The following is a 22,280-nucleotide window of genomic DNA, read 5'->3' as shown; positions in this document are numbered from 1 at the left end:
GGCCCAGTGCAGCGCGGGAGCTTGTCGAGCAGCGCTAGAAATCGTGTCTGCACATGTCCAGACGCCGAAAACTGCGCTTCTGTGCAGGCGTAATTTTCGGCTTCTGGGCATGTGCAGATGCAATTTCCGGCGCCAAGGACATGCGCAGGCGCATGCCCACAGATGAACTCTAGGGGAGTGATCCGGCCCATGGCTGGTAAACCTTGCTGACCCCTAGACTACTCAAAGGAAACACAAGAAGCATGGACTAATGGTTTTACCTGGTATAATCCTGCTTCCTGGGCTCTCTCTGAATGTAGAGCCTTGAGCCAATATAAAGGGTTAGTCATCCCTGTGTTAAAGGATGCCGCAAGGCGGGAAGGTAACGTTTGACACCACTTTTCAAAATTAACCTGTGGAACATAAAAGCATGCTTATGTAATAAAAACCTGTTCAATAGAAAAGTAATACACAATCAATATTAGAATCAGTCAAGCAGAGGGAGGTTTTTTAATAAAAAAAAATTACATATAGCAATACAAATATTTGAGAGACACAGATATGAACCGTGGCTTGCCTGTTTGGCATCATATGGTCCACGACTTAGAAAATGATGCAGAGCAGAGAAAGGGGTTTTGCAGAGAGATAAATCATGCAACTAGTCCCTAAGTTCATGACTGGTGCTCAGAGATCTGCCTTGGTTGCCAATCTGATACCGGGTCAGGTTCAAGATGTTAGTATATAAAGCTCTTAATAAGCTGGGGCGAGTTTACCTATGAGTTTCACCTTCAATCGGCGAAATGCCACGTGATTCCTGTTCCACATTTGTAAGAACCCAATCACTGAGCGTGGTAGCTAAGGGACTTTGGAACTCCCTGCTTGTTGATATCAAGCTGGTGCCTTCACTGTATTCTTTGCAGCTGCATTTGCAGATCCAAAATGGCACCAGCCTGGGCAGTGTGGGTGGAGGTCCTGGGCTACCCAGATGGCAAGACCCCTCTCTTGGCCACGCTGATGGAGTCCAAAGAAAAAGTAGAGCAAGATGTTTGGCAACAGTTTAGCTGCAGGAATCACTGGTAGGAGGCGTACAAGAGACCATCCAACTGCCTTAGGGACTCCGCTCCAGATTTCTGTAGGGCTCGTTGTTGTTTTGTTGTTTAGTCGTGTCCGATTCTTCATGACCCCATGGCCCAGATCACGCCAGGCACTCCTGTCTTCCACTGCCTCCCGCAGTTTGGTCAAACTCATGCTGGTAGCTTCGAGAACACTGTCCCACCATCTCGTCCTCTGTCATCTCCTTCTCCATGTGCCCTCCATCTTTCCCAACATCAGGGTCTTTTCCAGGGAGTCTTCTCTTCTCCTGAGGTGGCCAAAGTCTTGGAGCCTCAGCTTCAGGATCTGCCCTTCTGTAGGGCTCACTTAGCCTTTTCTTCTCCTGAAGATATCCCACAAGGCAGTGGGCACAGGTTTTTCCTCGGGGTTTATTCCCAAAGCCTTTCTCACAAATATTTATAGCCTCGAGGGTATAAATGGTCGTTTAGATTCAGAGTTTTCCTTCTCCTATCTGGGCTACCTTCCCAGATTGACAAGCCCCTATCTTGCCCCTCGTTTCATCTCCTGCTAAAACCATTCTTGTTTTGACAATCCTACCCAGATGCGTAGAAAGTTAATTTGTTTTAGTGTTTCGACTTTTCGTAAGTTTTAAAGTAGAGTTGTGATTTTTTATAGTTTTTATATTTTTTGTAAACCGCTTAGAGGGCTCTCTTTTCTTTTTTTTCACAGTCAAGTGGAGTATACATTTTATGAAATAAATAAAATAAATAATGCTTTAATGGAAGGAGAAGATAGCGGTCAATATTAAGTCCTGGAATACAATCAGTTCCAGCTAAAAATCATACGGTGCAGAAAATTGCCATCCACAAGTTTGTCTTTTGACATAAGTCATGAATGACCGCCAAGTAGCCTCACCGTCTATAGCTTTGGCTTCTCTCTTGGAAGCTTGTAAAGGATGAGTGAGTTTTCTAGATATCACAAGAAACAAGACCTTCTTAAACCAGGTATCAAGGGGGGAAACCCAGTTAGACTCCATCCCTGGGCAATGGTTAGTTGAGTGCTGACAGGCAGCAGTTTTTCTTTTTAAGAAAAGTTTAAAGCAGTCACCAGGGCTAGATTTAGGTTTGATGAGGTGCTAAGCTACTGAAGGTAATGGGGCCCTTTATATGTCCAGCTGTCCTTTGTCAACAACAAATTGTCACTGTCTTTTTGTGCTGAATATATGCTATACGGTAATTGACGGACCTAACAGGAATCGAAAGCCATTTGCACATAACAAAATATGTATTTTATCAAAGTAATTGATATAGCAATGAGCAAACCAGTGATATTTTACAGAGCAGGCTAGCAAGCGGGGCCCATTACTTACATCATAGGAGCCTACACAAAACACTGTTGCTGTGCGTAGGTTTTATTTTATTTGTTTTTTATCTTATATTTTGGAAATGTAAATCCAGGTTGTTGTTTTCTGCAAAAAAATTTTGGGGGGGGCCAAGAGAGTGGGGCCCTAAGCTATAGCTTGTTTAACTTATACATAAATCCAGCACTGGCTGGCACAGAGGCTAAATGAGGGGTTTTTATTTTCATTTCTTTATTTTACTTATTTCATGAAATTTATACACTGCTTGGGGGAGGGAAAGGTCTCTAACAGCTAAAACAGTTTGTAGAAAGATCTACAAACCTACTTTAAATCAAAGCAGAATATTGAATCATATTACCATTTCCCCCTGGTGTCAGAATAACAGGATGGGGCCAGATTCATAGCCTTCGGAGAGAAATGTCTTGGCATCACAAAGCCTGCACAAAACTCTCTTCCGCTTTCCCTGCCCAGCAAAAGCCTGCTCATTCTTTTCAGCTAGAGCCTGCAGTACACCTGCGTCGGAGTGCAGAAGGCAACCAGGTTTTCTTGGGGAAATCCTTCCAGGTGGCCTCCCTCTCAGAAATGGGCTGCTTCACGAAGAAAGCAGATAATGTGGGAAGGCACACAGGGGCGGAATGAATATTTGCATGATCTTAAGTAGAAAGATATCTGAGGAAATGGAGAATCAGAGGCAATAATCCCGCCTAAGAAAATGTGGACTGAAATTTAATGATCCCAATGCACTCTTGGGTACCAGTCGAAACAAACAATCATCCCACATTCTCTTAGATGGGATTATTGCACCTTGCTCTGAATTTTCTCCGGTATTTCCAGCTTGCTCAAATATTCATTCTGGCCCTGTTTGCTTTTTCAGACTTTCTTCTCTTTGTGTGTGTGTGATTGGCATTGCAAAACTCATTTTTCTCCGGCTCTGCGAAGAGTGAAATCATTCTCAGATGTGGGCAAAAGACACACACACACAAATCCTTTGAACAATTCCTTCTGCGATCTTCCTTTGTCTTCACAACGCCTCTGGTATCGGCTGTGGATGTAAACACCCAGACGTTTGCGCCTTTTTCTGCCTTCTTTGAAAGCAGGCGTTAAATAAGACCAGACATTTCCTACCATTCCCCCATTCTGAATCTCTTCCTTTGTGGTCTATCAGCCAACATTTCCCTCGAGCAACAGCATGTTCACCCCCAGAGGCTTAAATTAATTTTTCAAGTTGGATTTCATGCGCCGTTTTGCTGCGATCAGAACAGATTACGTCCCCTTTCTTCCCAACCTCCCCACAACCCCATGGATGCGACGGATGCCAGATAGCGAGTCATGCTTAGATAAGAAAGTCATTTGCAAGACCTCCCACCACAGTCACTTGAGCTCAAGAGTTAAATAATTGTGTCTATGGCAAAATCCATCCTGCCGCTTAGCCAATGAAACCGGGGTGAGGGGAGGGACCCAAAGTTAGCCTATACCTAGTGAGTGGAAGAGGGTTGCTTGTAGAAAAAGAATTCTGACCAATGGGGTCGGTGGGATTGATCTAAAGTCTTTTTTCTTTTCTTTTTTTTTTGAAAACATTTTTATTTGATTTTACAATACAAAATTATTAAAAAAATCAAATACATATCCATATACATATCTGAAGGCAACTCTGTTTAGGGAAGTTTTTAATGTTTGATGTTTTATCATGTTTTAATATTCTGTTGGGAGCCGCCCAGAGTGGCTGGGGAAACCCAGCCAGATGGGCGGGGTATAAATCATCATCATGGAATATGATATATCTGTAAGATCATCACAGTGAGGACTTCTTTGGAGAGCAAGATCCCCTTGATCTCAGAACCATCTTGCTTATATCCTGTCCTCTACAAGGTTTGCAGTTCCTGCTATCTTTTGTGCCACCTGCAAAACTTGTGAAGAACACTCTCCCCAGCTTTCAGGAGTGCTCCTATTTTCCACGGACAGTCCCAGATTTACAGAATCTGCCGCAGTTTCTGATTTGATCCTAGAATGCTCCACTTTTCCTTACGACGTCTCTATTTTCATAGGAGAAATGTTGGAGGGTATGGAGTGATCTGACCCCCACAGCCATCTGAAGGCAGCCCTGTATAGGGAAGGTTTTTGTTTTTTAATGTTTAATGTTTTAGTATGTTTTTATATATGCTGGAAGCCACCCAGAGTGGCTGGGGCAACCCAGTCAGATGGGTGTAATAATAATAATAATAATAATAATAATAATAATAATAATAATAATGGAATAGAACATCCCTATTTTCTTTGGAAGGTCCATATAGTTAAAGCTATGGTTTTCCCAGTACAGTGGTACCTCGAGTTAAGTAGTAAATTTGTTCCGGAGGTCCATTCTTAACCTGAAACTGTTCTTAACCCGAAGCACCACTTTAGCTAATGGGGCCTCCTGCTGCTGCCATGCAATTTCTGTTCTCATCCTGAAGCAAAGTTCTTAACCTGAGGTACTATTTCTGGGTTAGCGGAGTCTGTAACCTGAAGCGTCTGTAACCTGAGGTACCACTGTAGTGATGTATGGAAGTGAGAGCTGGACCATCAAGAAGGCTGATCGTTGAAGAATCAATTCTTCTGAATTCTGGTGTTGGAGGAGACTCTTGAGAGTCCCATGGACTGCAAGAAGATCAAACCTATCCATTCTGAAGGTAATCAGCCCTGAGTGCTCACTGGAAGGACAGATCCTAAAGCTGAGGCTCCAAGACTTTAGCCACCTCATGAGAAGAGAAGACTCCCTGGAAAAGACCCTGATGTTGGGAAAGATGGAGGGCACAAGGAGAAGGGGACGACAGAGGACCAGATAGTGGGACACTGTTCTCAAAGCTACCAGCATGAGTTTGACCAAACTGCGGGAGGCAGTGGAAGACAGGAGTGCCTGGCGTTCTCTGGTCCATGGGGTCACGAAGAGTCGGACACGGCTAAACGACTAAACAACGACAAGAAGTTTCATTGGAGAAATGTTGGAGGGTGTGTGAACTAAGAGAGCAATGACAATTCTCTCGCTCGCTCTCCATCAGAAAAATCCACGGCTCTGCTCCCTGTGTGGGGAACTGTTCTCCAAACAGCAAATATGTGGTTTTCACATGAAGGGAGAGAAAACATCATAGATATTCACACAGCATCCTTTCTCTGCAAGAGATGGTTTCTTCCTTCCCCTCTCGCCCTTGCGGTGCAACTGCTGCAAAGGAGCTGAGCGTCTCTCTACTGCCGTTCCAACAGATCAGAAAGGATCAGGCCCCCAGGGAGGCAGTCTGAATATTCAAGAGAACGGAGGCTGCCTGAAAGCCTCTTCCTTTTTAGAAACAGCTCCCTCTGGTAACTCCCACCTCCCTGATCTTTACTTAAAACGGGCATTTGCATGGAGATGGGATCTGCACCTCGCTCTCAATTAAATTCACGCTGCAGGATCAGGCAGGTTCCCACCATCGCAGCGTCAAGGGAATGTTCGGAAATGTCCAGAGTTGAAAGGGTTGCTTGGCAGGAAGCGAGACTTTCTTCCCTGTGAGTTTTTGACACCCGCCACGCTGTTTGCCAAAGTGGGTTTTAATTTTATTTATTTTTTTAGTAAAAAAAAAATACTTGTTTTTATTTGAAAGGGGAACAGATTGCCTTTATGAGCAAAATTACGCCTTTCTTCCATCTTGTGTTTCCGGCACAACTGTCTTTCTCCTAGCCAATCCCAACCACGTGATGACTATGATGTCATCACAAAGGATGCCTACCAGCTGGTGATGATGTCATCACGCAGCCGGCTCAGAAGCCACACCTTTTTGAAGCCACACTTCATTGCGAATGAGAAAATCCACCCCATAAATTCCCAGGGAGTTTTAGCTGGTGCCTTCATTATACAGCTTTAGATGCAGAAAAAAGTTCCTTTTTAACTAGGCCTTTGGCCAATTGACATCCAATGCCCTTTTAAATGGGTTGTGGAAGAGGCAAGTATCGCCTCGTTCCCGTTCTTTTTTATTATGTATTTTGTGTTTTTTACATTATTTATTTTGCGTTTTTTACATTATTTATTTTGCGTTTTTTACATTGTAATTTTATTTTGTGAACCACCCTAAGATCTACAAATATAGGCAGGTATACAAATTATTATTATTATTAATAATAATAATAATAATAATAATAATAATAATAATAATACCTTTTGCTTTCTCTTGAGGTTTAGATGAGAGGATCTCTCAACCCCCAGCCCTGCTGCCACGTCTCGTCAACAGCCAATTACTCTGATGGACAGCTGGCTATTAGAAAACACCGAGGATAACGATTTAGTCTCTTATTGACAATGGCCAGGAATAAATACCGAGGGTTTGGTCTCCATGGTTTCCCCCTGAACTTGAACTTGCCATTTCAGCTCTCCTCCTGCCATGTGTCTGTCTCTCTCACACACACACACACTTGTAGATTTGAGAGAGGAATCGTCAACAGAGGTGGTGGTGTTATTTAAATACTAACAAGGTCTAAGCCCCAGAACTCCTTTCTCAGAGAGAAGGCTCTTTCTTTAAGCACACCTAGGTGACCCTATCCTAAAACCAGTTGATTCTGCTGGGAAGTGCTTCCTCCCAGGAGCATTCAAGGGCAAATAATAATAATAATAATAATAAAATTAATAATAATAATAATAAAATTAATAATAATAATAATAATAATAATAATTTATATCCTGTCCTCCTCAGCCATAACCAAGCTCAGGGCAGCTAACATCAAAATATAGATACATTAAAACATAAAATTCAGCAATCGACTGAAATACAGCTTAAAATCTGATTAAAATCAAATAATTTCAATTGGCACCAACCAACCCCCCAAAGGTTAAAAGTGTGGCCCTCACCATAACAACTTCATGATGAGTACCGGCAGCTTTTTCTCTTAAAAAAAAAATATCACTGCTGCTAGGACAGAAATGTAGAAAAATTGAAATTAATCGGCTTGGTGATTGATTGATTGATTGATTGATTGATCAGTTGGTTGATTGATTGATTGGCTCATTTGGGTGGGCAGGTGGAGGTAGCACCACGTGGGGTGGAGTCCACAATTGTGCAGAGTCCACATCTGGATTGTGATTCCGCCCTTCAACATCTGGCTCTGCAATCTGGCATTAGGGACACACCAGGGACTAGAATTTTGGACTCTGCAAAAAGGGTTCTGCGCCATAACCGATCCTACCCAACAGCTTCTTCTTCTTTTTAAGTACCTCATTTATCAATTTCTCTGTGTTTTAATAGTAACTAAGATAAGATGTTAATACACAGAAAGATAACTTATCAATACAGTGGTACCTTGGGTTAAGTACTTAATTCGTTCCGGAGGTCTGTTCTTAACCTGAAACTGTTCTTAACCTGAAGTACCACTTTAGCTAATGGCGCCTCCTGCTGCCACTGCGCCGCCGGAGCCCGATTTCTGTTCTTATCCTGAAGCAAAGTTCTTAACCTGAAGCCCTATTTCTGGGTTAGCGGAGTCTGTAACCTGAAGCATATGTAACCTGAAGAGTATGTAACCCGAGGTACCACTGTACAGTCATACCTCGGGTTACAGCCGCTTCAGGTTGCGTCTTTTCGGGTTACGGACCACCGAAACCCGGAAGTACCAGAACGGGTTACTTCCAGGTTTCAGTAGTTGCACATGCGCAGAAGCGCTAAATTGTGCTTTGCGCATGTGCAGAAGCACTGAATCGCAACACGCACGTGCGCAGATGCGCAGATGCGGGTTGCAAACGCTGTGGGTTGCGAACGTGCATCCTGCACGGATCACGTTTGCGACCCGAGTGTCCACTGTAGTTATAAATGTGACCCGGTTTAGGGTAATTTATGTAGAAATAGCTTTGCAGTGGTTGCTCTTTAACTAAGTTTAGACCTAATGAAGTCAATGGACCCAGCTTAGTCCTGTTTGTTAATTTCAGCGGTTGCAATGTACGGGCATACATTTTGATCAAAAGGTTGAATAACCCAACTGTGCAGGAAGGAAGGAAAACGCCTCTCAGTTCGGGAAGATCCCTAAACGCTCCCTGTGTGAATGCAAGCGATAACACCGGCCCTGCCATCTCCTCTCTGCGCCCTGGTTTCTCGGTGACCCCCTGGCTCTAGCTGACCCACATTCGGTGCCAAAGATACTCTGACATTTTCAGAACCTCCTGCAGGCCTGGCAACTGGTTGGATGCCCCAGGGAGGCTGGTCTGTTCTGTGTGTTGGAGGGAGGGAGGGAGGGAGGGAGGGAGGGAGGGAGGGAGGGAGGAAGGAAGGAAGGAAGGAAGGAAGGAAGGAAGGAAGGGGAGGTTAAGGGGCGATATGATAGCCATGTTCAAATATATAAAAGGATGTCACATAGAGGAGGGAGAAAGGTTGTTTTCTGCTGCTCCAGAGAAGCGGACACGGAGCAATGGAGCCAAACTACAAGAAAGAAGATTCCACCTAAACATTAGGAAGAACTTCCTGACAGTAAGAGCTGTTCGGCAGTGGAATTTGCTGCCAAGGAATGTGGTGGAGTCTCCTACTTTGGAGGTCTTTAAGCAGAGGCTTGACAACCATATGTCAGGAGTGCTCTGATGGTGTTTCCTGCTTGGCAGGGGGTTGGACTCGATGGCTCTTGTGGTGTCTTCCAACTCTATGATTCTATGGAAGGAAGGAAGATGAGAGCCTATGTGGTTTGGAAACTTCAGCTAGTGCAGAATTCAGCAGCCAGGTTGCTAACCAGAGCAAAACAGTTTGAGTATATTACACCGATCGTGGTCCGACTGCACTTGCTACCAATTAGTTTCCGGGCCCAATTCAAAGTGCTGGTTTTGACCTATAAAGCCTTAAATGGCTCAGAACCGCAATACCTCAAGGACCGCCTCTCTCCATATGAACCTACCCGGACCCTGAGATCATCTTCCGAGGCCCTCCTTCGTGTGTCTCCTCCTCAAGAGGTCTGGAGGCTGAAAGATGTTTAAATATACTTTCCCCAAAAAACCAGAAGCATTTCTGCTGGGGTTGATGGGGCGGAAATCTGCCTCGCTGATGAGTCCAAAGGAGAGAGAGGTTGTAGAGAAATGGAATTCAGAATATACATACTGTACCAATTGTGTAGCAGCTATAATAACAATAACAGTAACAGTAATTTATTTATACCCCACCCTTCTGGTTGGGTTTCCCCAGCACTCTGGACAGCTCCAACAGAATATTAATAACGCAATAAAGCATCAAACATTAAAAACTTCCCTAAACTGGACTGCTTTCAGAAGTCTTCTAAAAGTCAGGTAGTTTATTTCTTTGACATCTGATGGAAAGGCGTACTGGTATGTTTCCCAGTATGTTTCCGAGCACAAGTTGAAGCGTTAAAGCCCTAAATGCCCTCGGCCCAGTATACCTGAAGGAGCTTCTCCACCTCTGCCTGGTTCCCTGTAACTTGGCTTCTCGCAGCGAGGGAACCGCCAGAAGGCCCTCAGTGCTGGACCTCAGTGTCTGGGCAGAACGATGGAGGTGGAGACGCTCCTTCAGGTATACTGGACCGAGGCCGTTTAGGGCTTTCAGGGTCAGCACCAACACTTTGAATTGTGCTCAGAAATGAACTGCATGCTGAACAACTGCAACAAAGTTTTGCAGCATCGGATGCCACTGTTCACAGTCCATCAGACACACAAACCATCTTCCAGGATGTTCCATTCCATTTCTCTTGCTACAGGTTCTCCTGTACAGTCATACCCCGTGTTGCGTTAGGTTCATGTTGCGTCTTTTTGGCTTGCAAATGCGGCAAACCTGGAAATGTATACTTCCGGGTTTCACTGAGCGCATGCAGAACTGTTCTGCACACTTCGCAGATGCGCAGAAGCACTCTGTCGCGCTCCGTGCTTGCGCAGAAGCGCAGCTGTAGTTGGGAACTTTTTGGGGTGCGAATGGCACCCCGGAACATATCGTGTCTGCAACTAGAGGTACCGCTGTATGCCAATAAAGGAGATAGATAGATAGATAGATAGATAGATAGATAGATAGATAGATAGATAGATAGACAGACAGACAGATTAAAGGAATCATAACCGCAATTCAAGTTTGGTTTCTGAAAGCCACACGTTCCTTTGCGTCTTTCTGTGTATTATAAACCACTGTCCAGCGAAGGGTCCTTTAACTCTTGCAGCCGGGTGTTACAAAGTCAGAGGAAACTCAAAGCAAAAGTCTGCGGGAAAATGGGATGGTTATAGAAGATATGTTCAAAAATAAAATAAAAGTTTTGACTCTGTGCTAGCATTTGAGTGATAAAGGAAGTAAAAGGAGGTGGATAACAATTAAGGATTTATGTTTTCAGAATGTATTGGAAAATTTACATAGAAAGCTTTATTGTTTTGTGTACGTTCGATTGTAAGATAAAACATATGCGAAGGGACTTGACAGGAAGTCAAAATTGAAGAAAAGATTATGTAAGGTAAAAGGGGGGGGGGAAATATTTACTTTCATTGTTATCATTTTTATGTGTGTGTATGTGTCTGTACATATGTGTGTTTTTGTATGAAATGTTTGGGAGGAAATAAGACGGTAAATAACAAATAACATAAAAATCCAGCTGGGTGTTACAGTTTGCCTGTCTCTCGCCTTCCTCCCGCAGGGAAGTGGTCCAGATCGACCAGTTCCTGAAGGAGACGGCCGCCCGTGAGGCCAACGCCAAAGTCCGCCTCCAGCAGTTCATCGAGGAGCTCCTGGATCGGGCCGATCGGGCCGAGAAGCAGCTGCAGATCATCAGTAGCAGCTGCGGGACAACCCCCAACTGCAGCCTGGGGAGGTGCAGCATGTCTGGGTCCAAGAGCACAGGAAGACCGGTACCCGAAAGACGCCCGTTCTAAGCATATAGCAAACTGCTCTATACTGAGTCAGACACATCGGTCCCTCTAGCTTTAGTGTTGTCTACACTGACCGGCAACAGCGGCTTTCGGGCAGGGTTCTCTCCCAACCCTGCTTGGAGATCCTGGGGGTTGAACCCGGGACACCTTGACGTACGAGGCCGATGCTGCCCCCACTGAGCTGCAAGGGGGCAATTCTGCCTAGCAAATGGCTCTGGAAGGGGGAGGGAAGCAGAGCCATTAGGGGACTGACTGGGCATGGGTGGGGTATGGTCTGAGGACAATGCCAGGGGCCAGAGAGAGAGCCATAGCTGTCAACTTTTCCCTTTTCTTGTGAGGAATCCTATTCGGAATAAGGGAATTTCCCTGTTGACAGCTATGCAGAGAGCACTGCAGACCACATTTGGCCCCTGCACCAGACGTTCCCCACCCTTAAATTATATTTAATATCTCAAGGGCCGCCTCTATCTATATGAACCTACCCAGACTCTGAGATCATCTTCTGAGGCCCTTCTTTATCTGCCTCCTCCCTGAAAGGTCCGGAGGGTGGCAGCAAGAGAACAGGGCCTTCTCTGTAGTGGCTCCCTGTCTGTGGAATGCTCTCCTCAGGGAAGTTCATTATCTATCTTTAGGCACCAGGCAAAAAAATGTTCCTTTTTAACCAGACCTTTGGGTGATCTGATTTACATCCTATGTCCTTTTAAAACGTGTTTTCTTTTTTTGGAGGGGCGGACACTATTGGGTGGTTGTTTTTATTTTTGTTATGTATTTTGTGGTTTTATATTCTTGATTTTATTCTGTGAACCTCCCTGAGACCCCCAGGTATAGGGCGGTATATGAATTCGATAAATAAATAAACAAATAAATGTATTTCTTTTTTCCTTCATTGCAGGGGGTTGGACTAGATGACCCTTGGGGTACCTTCCAACTCTGCAATTATACGCTATGGTTTAAAACATGGGTAGGCAAACTAAGGCCCAGGGGCCGGATCAGGCCCAATTGCCTTCTCTATTCGGCCCGTGGACGGTCCGGGATTCAGCGTGTTTTTACATGAGTAGAATGTGTCCTTTTATATAAAATGCATCTCTGGGTTATTTGTGGGGCACAGGAATTCGTTCATCCCACCCCCCAAAAAAAATATATAATCCAGCCCTCCACAAGGTCTGAGGGACAGTGGCCCGGCCCCCTGCTGAAAAAGTTTGCTGACCCCTGTTTTAGAGGCAGGAATCATGTATCGCCAGGGTCTCTTCTGTGATGCTCATGTGGGGGTCAAAAGGGGGGGTTTCTGCTCAAGCACTCTGTAATCTCATCCATGGGGGGGGGTGAAGGAGTCTTCTGATCCCCAGTTTCTTGTCTCCGCAGAGAGACAGGCACTCGGTTCCCGGAGCAACAGCACACAGTTCCTACGCGGTTTCCAACCAAAGATCATCTTCCAGCACCGGGTAAGGAATTGTTTGTTTGTTTCATAAAATTTAGACACTGCTTGACTGGGAAAACAAACAACCGTTCTCAAAAATGATAAAACAATAAAATTTCCGGGGGGAAATGAGAACAATAATTTAAGTGAAAATACAAACAGGCTAAAAAAACAGATGAAAACTCGCATCAACTTTCAAAATGTCTGGGTAAAGGGACCCCTGACCGTTAGGTCCAGTCATGGCCGACTCTGGGGTTGTGGCGTTCATCTCGCTTTAGTGGCCGAGGGAGCCAGCGTACAGCTTTCGGGTCATGTGGCCAGCATGATAAGCCACTTCTGGCGAACCAGGGCAGCGCACGGAAACGCCGTTTACCTTCCCGCCAGAGCAGTACCTATTTATCTACTTGCACTTTGACATGCTTTCGACCTGCTAGGTTGGCAGGAGCAGGGACCGAGCAACGGGAGCTCACCCCGTCGCGGGGATTTGAACCGCCGACCTTCCAATCGGTGTGGCGATCACACAGGGTCCCTGGACATTTCACCCTCTATTGATCCCTGTGCCACCACTTTATTTCTCCCTACCACCACCCAGGCCCTACCTGGTAAAATACTGAGTCCAGTCAGGGTTAAATTGGAACATAAACTTCTGTTTATTTATTGCAGTTTAACAAGCGTGTGGTTTCATAAACGGTATCGGTCAATTACAACCTATAACTTCCGCTACCTGCACTCACTCACTAAACCACCTCTCAGATATTTGCTTGTCTTCCTAGCCCCTAACTGTTCCTGACTCAGCTTATTTCGCTACACTAACTCCACCTACCCACAGACTCTCTCCCAATTCACTCCCACTCCAACCAACCACCCAACTCCCAACGAACTCCTCCCTTTGCCCCTCCCAGAGCTGCTTTTATAGTCCCTCTGACTCCACCCCCTGGGTTCTGATTGGGTAACCTGTTTAACTATTTCACCTCCAGCACTCTCATATGTTAACGTCACAACCGGCAAGCCCTAGGCTCTGTGGTTTAGACCAGTGTTTCCCAACCACTGTTCCGCGGCACACTAGTGTGCCGCGAGATGTTGCCTGGTGTGCCGTGGGAAAAATTGAAAAATTCGAAAGATTTAAAAATAAAGTATTTTATAATTTTTCACATTTCTGTTTACTTACTATTTCATAATAAAGTAATTATAAAATACTTTCTTTGTGTTTATGTGATTCCTATTCAAGAGAATTACTTTATATATAGTCAATATAGGCACAGAGTTAAATTTTTTAACATTTTCTAATGGTGGTGTGCCTCGTGATTTTTTTTCATGAAACAAGTGTGCCTTTGCCAAAAAAAGGTTGAAAAACACTGGTTTAGACCACAGCGCCACCCACGTCCCATGTCTAAACGGGAGTGTTTTTAGCAGGTGCCAGGAAAAGTGACATGATGCTGCCTGCCTGATATCAATGGGCAGGGAGTTCCAAAATATAGTTCTTACAAATACAGAATAGGTATAACATACCCGTCAACCTTCCCAGAATAGAAATGGTCTGGTCTGGATGGCCTTTGGGTGCCCCTTCCTGCTAGTGCTTCCCTTCTGTGCTTCCAGAGCCTCTAGCCGTGCCAAAGCCGTCTCCCAGAGCTCCGGCTGCTACGACAGCGACAGCCCCGAGCTGTACCAGGGGGACGAGAACGCCGACGGGCAGTCCTACCAGGGCGGGCAGAACCGAGGTTCGGACAGTGCTTTCGACAGGCCTGGTGGAGTGAGGGCTTCGGGTCTCCGCAGGCAGGCCATCCAGAACTGGCACCGCCGCCCTTACCGCAACAGCACCGAGGGCGAAGAAGGAGACATCTCTGACGTGGGCTCCAGGACCACCGAGTCGGAGGCCGAGATGTGGGAGACCGAGCCCCCGGCAGAGGCTCAGCAGGAGAATTTCTCCAGGTCCAGAAACAGCTCAAGGCTGCAAGGTGAGTCTCCTCTTCTGCAGAGAGCAGGACATAGTGGGTTTTATTCCATAAACCATGTTTATTATGACGTTTAAGGCATCTTCTATTGGGTCAGAGCAACAGCGGCCATTGGGAACACCCAAAAGTGAAATCCGTGGGTCTAGAAATTCTGCTGCTTTTGCCATCCATCTGTATCGAGAGAGCAGAGTTGAATTCCTGGCACCCAAAACATATTTTTAAGACCCCTCGCTGAAGAAACTTGCCAAAATTAAGTCTTCCTCCTTAAGACTCGCTGATGTTTAGAGGATTAATCTTCTTGTGTACTAATATATTCCAATAGATTGTTGGCTATTGCTTTATTTGATAGAAGTCATTCATCATGTTACGTTTGATTGCATTGGATCAGATTGTTGTAAGACGTGTGTCCTTTGTTGTATATGTTGTTGCCGCAAACCGCCTTGTGTACAGTCATACATCGGGTTACAGATGCTTCAGGTTGCGTTTTTTTGGGTTGCGGACCGCCAAAACCCGTAAATACCGGAACGGGTTACTTCTGGGTTTTGGCGGTCGCACATGCGCAGAAGTGCCGAATCGCAACCCGCGCGTGCGCAGACACGGGTTGCGAACGCCGCGAGTTGCAAACATGCATCCCGCATGGATCACGTTCGCGACCCAAGTGTCCACTGTATACGAAGGCGGTACACAGGTACCTCAGTTTTCGGACGTCTCCATTGCCAAATGTTTTGGCTTTCAGATGCCGAAAACCCAGAAGTAAATGCTTCCGTTTTCGAACGCGCCTCGAAAGTCAAACGGCTTCTGCTGTGTGTACCTGTTGTTTTTCCACAATTTTCTCTACTGAATTGGCAGGCCGCTCGGCCTTGTAACATTTCAGAAGTCGAACGGTCTTCCAGAACGGATTACGTTCGAAAACCGAGGTACCACTGTACCTACAAATTTAAAAGTGAAAGGAAATGGAAAATGAAAACAAAATAACACACCCTAATGTGCCCAGACAACTTTATGGATCTCTTATGTCACAGCCAGGTCTGAAGGAGGGAAGGCAGTCCGGCCGGAGAGAGGCAGCCCGGCTCGCTCAAACGAGGTCATCAGCCCCGAAATCCTCAAGATGCGAGCCGCTCTCTTCTGCATCTTCACGTACCTCGACACCAAGACGCTGCTGAGGGCAGCCGAGGTCTGCAAGGACTGGAAGTTTGTGGCCCGGCACCCTGCCGTGTGGACCCGGGTGCTCCTGGAGAACGCCAGGGTGTCGTCTAAGGTGAGCCAAAGTCTCGAGATTGCAGTGGCTTACTGGCTTTTGTTGTCTTTTTGTGTTGTTGTTTTTTTTAAAAAAATTATTTGATTTTACAAGCAAAAAGTTGTAAACAATACCAAATACATATCCATATATTTCTCTGAATCCCTCGACTTCCTTCCTTCCTCTCCATGGGTCCTATTGTCAACATTTTCAGCTGCGTATTATTACAGAATCCATATTTTGTATCTTTCCATATTAGTGTTGTTAAAATCCTGCCAATGTTTTCATCTGCTTACAGTGGTCTCCTAAGGCAGATTATAAACTTTCCCCATTCTTTCTTGAAGTTATTGTCTTCTTGGTTCCCGAGCTTTCTAGTCACTTTTGCCATTTCGGCATATTCTAACAGCTTAATTTGCCATTCCTCTCTGGTGGGGATTTTATCTTCTTTCCATCTTTAGGCTAGTACCATCCCCTTTTTTTGCTTTGTTTTGTTTTTTTAAATTGAACTCTATGATCCAAATATTGCGCCCATTTTCTCATATGTGTATCCTGGTTCTGCTCCAAGTTTAACCAGAGGTTATAGGATTTTGAAGTTACGCCTGTATCCAAATGGGAAATAAGCAGAATGTCAGGGCCTAGCATAATAAACTACAAGAATTTGCTGAAATGGCACAGTTGACAAATAGCCTGAGAGGCAATTCAAAACCAAAAATTATGGGAAAATGGGATAGATATAGGATATATGTTCAAAAATATAGTAAAGGTTCGCTATCTATGCTAGCATTTGATTGACGTTGGAGAGAAATTGAGTTGAGAAACAGGATTAAGGGTACATGTTGATATAGGAATGCATTAGATAAAATGTAAAGAAATATACAATAATAAGAGTACATTCATTTGTAAAAAAAAAAGAAAAAAGAATATACAACGAGACTGAAAGGAAGTCCGTAGTGTTGTGTGAGGGTTTGATTAGCTGCTTGTGCGTGAAAACGTGCTCCCTCAGAGTTTGTGCGACCCCACAAACCTCCGTGTGTGACGGAGCTCCTCAGACATGTCTGCTCTAGTCACTAGTAGAGTCCGACAGTGGCTGTCTGCGGAAGCGTTTCCAGCAAAGAAGTTCCTTAACGGAAACGCGTCTCCTGGACTCACGGCGTGACAGTTTCCTGCGAGGTGTGGGTCTCCCTATGGGAGACTCCGATACCTCCCCACTGTTCTCGCTGGAAGCCTCCCTGAGCCCTCCCTCCTGCTCGCATTCCCTCAGAGACCCACTCCTCCCCCTGCTGGTCCCTGCTTCAGCAGTTGAGTCTCTTTCATCCTGCCTGAGTCCCTCCACCACCTGATGCTCTGATGGCAGTTCCCTGACATCCACCTCCCCTCCAGGGCCCCCCTCACCCCCTCCCAATTCCTCCCCCCTGGGAGGTGAAGGGCTAAAACCCCGAAACGAATCTTCCTCATCTTCTGACGTCTCGAACAATTCTCTCCATCGATCGTCGTCCTGGCCAGCTGAATCCTCCTCCTCTTCAGAATCTGGGAACCCCTCCAACTCCTCTTCCTCGTCGGTGGTGGCAAAGTATTCCCTTCGGAACCTCGCTACAGGCTGAGGTTTACGTGGGAACCTCTGATGAAAAGTCTCTATTAAAACCTCGTCATTGACATCCTCTGCCCTAACCCAGGTGTTTTCCGACTCCGGTTCCCCTTCCCACATTACCAAATACTCTACTTGATCTCCCTTCCACCTGGAATCGAGGATCTCCGCTACATGGTAGCTGTGTTCCTTCTCCTCCATTGCTGGTCCCCTAGTGACCCTCCCCTCACTGTCTCCTCTATACGGTGACAGCAACGACCTGTGAAAAACTGGGTGCAGCTTCATGTGGTTCGGTAACCGGAGCCTGAAAGCCACTGGATTGACCTGCTGTATGACTTCAAACGGACCCAGCCTTTTGGGTCTTAATTTCTTACAACCTCCTTTGAATGGCAACCCTTGGGTTGACAGCCACACCTGGTCCCCCACCCTGATGCTTTCACCTTCCCTTCTGTTTTTGTCTGCCTGCCTCTTATATTCCTCCTTAGCCCTGTTTAAGTTGAGTTGGAGCTGGCGATGGATCGCTTCCATTTCTTCCACGAACTGTTCTGCAGCTGGAACGCTCCAGTTCTCCCCCTCCCCCCCTGGGAAGGCTCTGGGATGGCACCCGTGATTAGCCAAAAAGGGGCTCATCCCCGTGGACACGTTCTCTGCATTGTTGTAGGCAAATTCTGCCAACGCCAGCTTCTCCACCCAATCATTCTCTCTGTCATTAACATAACACCTCAAATATTGTTGGAGAACCCCATTTGCTCTTTCCGCCTGCCCGTTGGTTTCAGGATGACGGGCCGTCGAGAAATTAACCTCTACATGCAGTAAGCTCATGAGCTTCCTCCAGAACCTGGAAGTAAATTGTTTCCCTCGGTCTGAAACCACCCTCAAGGGGGCGCCATGCAACCTAAACACATTCTCTACAAACAATTTGGCGGTTTCTTCTGCTGTAACCGCATGTGAGCAGGCTATGAAGTGGGCCATTTTAGTTAACAGGTCTACTACAACCATGATGGCTGTTTTCCCTCTAGACCTTGGCAGATCAGTCATGAAATCTATTGCCACTGCTTCCCACGGTCTCTCAGGTGTGGGCAGTGGTTCTAATAAACCAGCCGGCGCCTGCCTCTCCCCCTTGGCTCTTTGGCATTGTTCACACCCTCTCACCTACTCCCGCACATCTTCCCTGACCTTGGGCCACCAAAATTCCCTGGTAACCAGCCACATGGTTTTGTGTTGCCCAAAGTGCCCTGCTGTGGGGCTATCGTGCAGCTGCTTGAGTACCTTCTCCCTCAATTCCCCTTCAGGTATATATAACGCTCCCTTATAATACAATGCCCCATTTCTCTCCTCAAAACCACCGGATTTGTCTTCCTCCCCTCTGAGATCCCTGAGTTTCCCCTGGGCGTATGCATCCTGCACCGTACCCTCTACCAATTCCCTTTGCCCCACCAAAGTCGCCCCACACACCCAGCGGTCCTCTGGAATGATATGGGTTTCTTCGGGTGCTCCCTCCCCCTCCAAATATTCAGGTTTGCGTGAGAGAGCGTCCGCCCTAACATTCTCTGGGCCTGGCACATAACAAATCTCAAAGTTAAATTTGGAGAACTCTTGGGCCCATCTCAACTGCCTTTGGTTGAGCACTCGCGCCGTTCTCCAGTACTCTAGATTTTTATGGTCCGTGCACACTTGCACTTTATGTTGTGCACCAACTAGCAGATGCCTCCATCTCCGGAACGCCTCATGAATAGCAAGCAGTTCTCGGTCGTACACCGTGTAGTTCCTCTCGGATTTGTTCAGCTTCCGCGAGAAGAAGGCACACGGACGCCACTCTGACTCCTCCTTCCCCGGCTGCAGAAGAAGCACCGCCCCTATGGCTCTGTCAGATGCGTCTGTTTCAACCCTTAGCTTCTTTCGTAAATCCACATGCAGAAGTTGTTCTTCAGAGGCGAAGGCCCTTTTCAGTTCCTCAAACGCTCGCTCCGCCTCCGCCGTCCATACAAACTTCTTTTTACTGCTGAGACAGTCAGTGATGGGTGCCGTCAGATGGGCGAAGTTGCGGATGAACTTACGATAAAAGTTTCCAAACCCTAGGAACCTCTGCACATCCTTCTTGGTTTTGGGTGTTTTCCATTCCAGCACTGCCTGTACCTTGCCGGGATCCATGGCCAATCCCTTGTCTGACAGGCGGTACCCCAGGAATTCCACCTCCTTGGTATGGAACCGACACTTCTCCAGTTTGACCCACAGCCTGTTGGCTTGCAGTCTGCTCAACACTTCTCTGACGTCTCTCACATGTTGCTCCTCATTCTCAGAATACACCAACACATCATCTAGAAAGGCAACGCAATTCTTGTAGAGCAAAGGGCCCAGCACGTGGTTCATAAAAGATTGAAAACACGCGGAGCCTGCTTGTAATCCAAATGGCATAACGAGGTATTCAAACGCCCCCAAAGGGGTAAACATGGTGGTTTTCCATTCATCCCCTTTCCTTATGCGTATCAGGTTGTACGCCCCCCTTAGATCCAGCTTTGTGAAAATCTTTCCCTTCCTCACCCTGGTCAAAATATCATCAATTCTGGGCATAGGGAACGCCACCGGTTCAGTCACTGCATTCAGCCGCCTAAAATCACATACAAGTCTCGGCTTGTCCGCATTTTTTTTGTCCACAAAGAACACTGGGCTCCCCCCTGCTGCTTTGGACTCTCTGATGAAGCCTCTCTTCAGGTTCTTGTCAATGAACCCTCGCAACTCCTGCATTTCCCTGTCTGACATGGCATACAACTTGCCCACGGGAAGCTGTGCTCCAGGGAGTAAATTGATCTGACAATCAAAGGGTCTATGAGGTGGTAGTTGGTCAGCTTCCTTCTCGCTGAACACGTCGCTGAGATCTGCATACTGTGGTGGTACCTTCACCTTCCCCATTACTTCAGTCCCTGCTAGGGTGGCTTGGGCCCCTGCTGAACCCTTCTCCCCTTTGCAGTGTTCTAGGCAATGTGCTGAACCAAAGGACACCACTCTTTGATGCCAGCCAACCAGCGGATCATGTAGAGCTAGCCAGCTCATTCCCAAAATAATGGGAGCGCCTCCCAGGGTAGCCACATTAAACGCTATCAGTTCTGTGTGCCTTGCCACCCTCATTATCATTGGGACAGTCTGCAAGCGGACTCCTCCTCCCAACAACTCCCTGCCATCAATCGTGGTCACCTGCAGGGGGTTGCTTAAAGGGATGGTCTGTATCTGGTGTTCAGCAGCAAACTCCTTGCTCATAAAATTGCAGGAGCTGCCTGAGTCCAATAGCGCCTTTATTTTTAGGGGGTGCCCATTCTGCAGCTCTAGCGACACTTCAATCACTAGAGCAGGTCGAGGAGCTTCTGGCACGGGCACTTTCACTGCTCTTTGGCCTGGCTGCAGTGCCCCAATTGTGGCAACCAGGCGTTGGCTTTTACCTGCTCCGCTCCCCCTTCTTCTCCCCCCTCAACAGCTCCCACCATCCCTTGCCATTCCTTCCTCTGGGGGCAGACTCTGGCAAAGTGGCCTGGCTGTTGGCAGAGATAGCATTTCCGGGGGCCCTTTCCCTCCTTCTTAGCTCCCTCGCTGGTTTTTGAAAATGCGCGCGCGCGCGCTGTTCCGATTTCCATTGGCTCTGCCGGCGGGAAAGCTGGCTCAGGAATGTCTGGAATGCGGACCTCCTTCCAACGTTCCCCTCTCCCTTCCCGCCTCTCCAAGGCTCTTGCCTCCTGCCGCGCTCCTATGGTCAGCGCAGATTTGGTCAGCTGATCCATAGACTCCGCCCTGGGGCTCCGTGCCAGCTCGTCTTTCACCCCCGAAGAAAGACCTTCTTCAAATAGCATTTGAACGGGTGCCGCCGATAAATCCCAACTCAGTCTGTGAATCAGCATGGTAAACTCAGTCCAATATTCACGGACAGATCGACTTCCCTGCTTACAAGCCATTAGCTGTCTGCGCACCACCCCTTCCTCAATATCGCTGGAAAACATGATATCCATTGCACGAAAGAACTTCATTGTGTCCTTTAGTATGTCATTGTGCGTTGCCATTAGGGGTCGAACCCAGTCTCTAGCCCCTTTCTCAAGATGCCCAATTACAAAAGCAACTCGCGATTCCTCATCAGGGAACTCATCGAACTGCACATTAAGGGCATATTGCATCTCTGTCCTAAAAGCATGGTAGTCCTTGGGGTCCCCCCCAAATTTCTGCACCAATCCTGGTACCTTTCTGGGGAATTGAGTGGCTCTCCCCTTCTTGTCTGCATCCTGAGCCCTTCTCTCCTCCAGCCTCGCCGTCTGCAGGGCCAGTTGAACCTCCAACGCTCGGTATCTATCTTCCAAGCTTGGACCAGCTCCAGCCCCTGCTCCTCCGGTTCCGGTTGGTTCGCTCATGATGCCTTCTCTTGCACAGGCAGCGTACAAAGACTGTCGGACTGCTGTGAGGGTTTGATTAGCTGCTTGTGCGTGAAAACGTGCTCCCTCAGAGTTTGTGCGACCCCACAAACCTCCGTGTGTGACGGAGCTCCTCAGACATGTCTGCTCTAGTCACTAGTAGAGTCCGACAGTGGCTGTCTGCGGAAGCGTTTCCAGCAAAGAAGTTCCTTAACGGAAACGCGTCTCCTGGACTCACGGCGTGACAGTTTCCTGCGAGGTGTGGGTCTCCCTATGGGAGACTCCGATACCTCCCCACTGTTCTCGCTGGAAGCCTCCCTGAGCCCTCCCTCCTGCTCGCATTCCCTCAGAGACCCACTCCTCCCCCTGCTGGTCCCTGCTTCAGCAGTTGAGTCTCTTTCATCCTGCCTGAGTCCCTCCACCACCTGATGCTCTGATGGCAGTTCCCTGACATGTTGGTACAAATATTATTTTGAAATGGC

At 46.9% G+C, this 22,280-nt stretch overlaps 1 protein-coding gene and 1 long non-coding RNA gene across 2 annotated transcripts in view; both read left to right on the top strand.

The window, feature by feature from the left end:
* LOC310686073 overlaps positions 1-22,280 on the top strand; it is a 143,792-nt gene that overhangs the window by 81,159 nt on the left and 40,353 nt on the right. The window lies entirely within an intron of this gene.
* The window catches only part of FBXO41 (F-box protein 41), a 77,371-nt gene that overhangs the window by 22,693 nt on the left and 32,398 nt on the right, over positions 1-22,280 (top strand). The window contains exons 3-6 of the mRNA XM_083458691.1: positions 10,988-11,198; positions 12,582-12,661; positions 14,233-14,591; positions 15,611-15,846. Coding sequence (XP_083314817.1) covers positions 10,988-11,198; positions 12,582-12,661; positions 14,233-14,591; positions 15,611-15,846 — 886 coding nt within the window. The remainder of the gene's footprint in view (positions 1-10,987; positions 11,199-12,581; positions 12,662-14,232; positions 14,592-15,610; positions 15,847-22,280) is intronic.

This window comes from Podarcis liolepis (assembly GCF_965112155.1).
Source record: "Podarcis liolepis genome assembly, chromosome: 9".
Lineage (NCBI taxonomy): Eukaryota > Metazoa > Chordata > Lepidosauria > Squamata > Lacertidae > Podarcis > Podarcis liolepis.
This window is presented reverse-complemented; position numbering and strand designations above follow the sequence as displayed.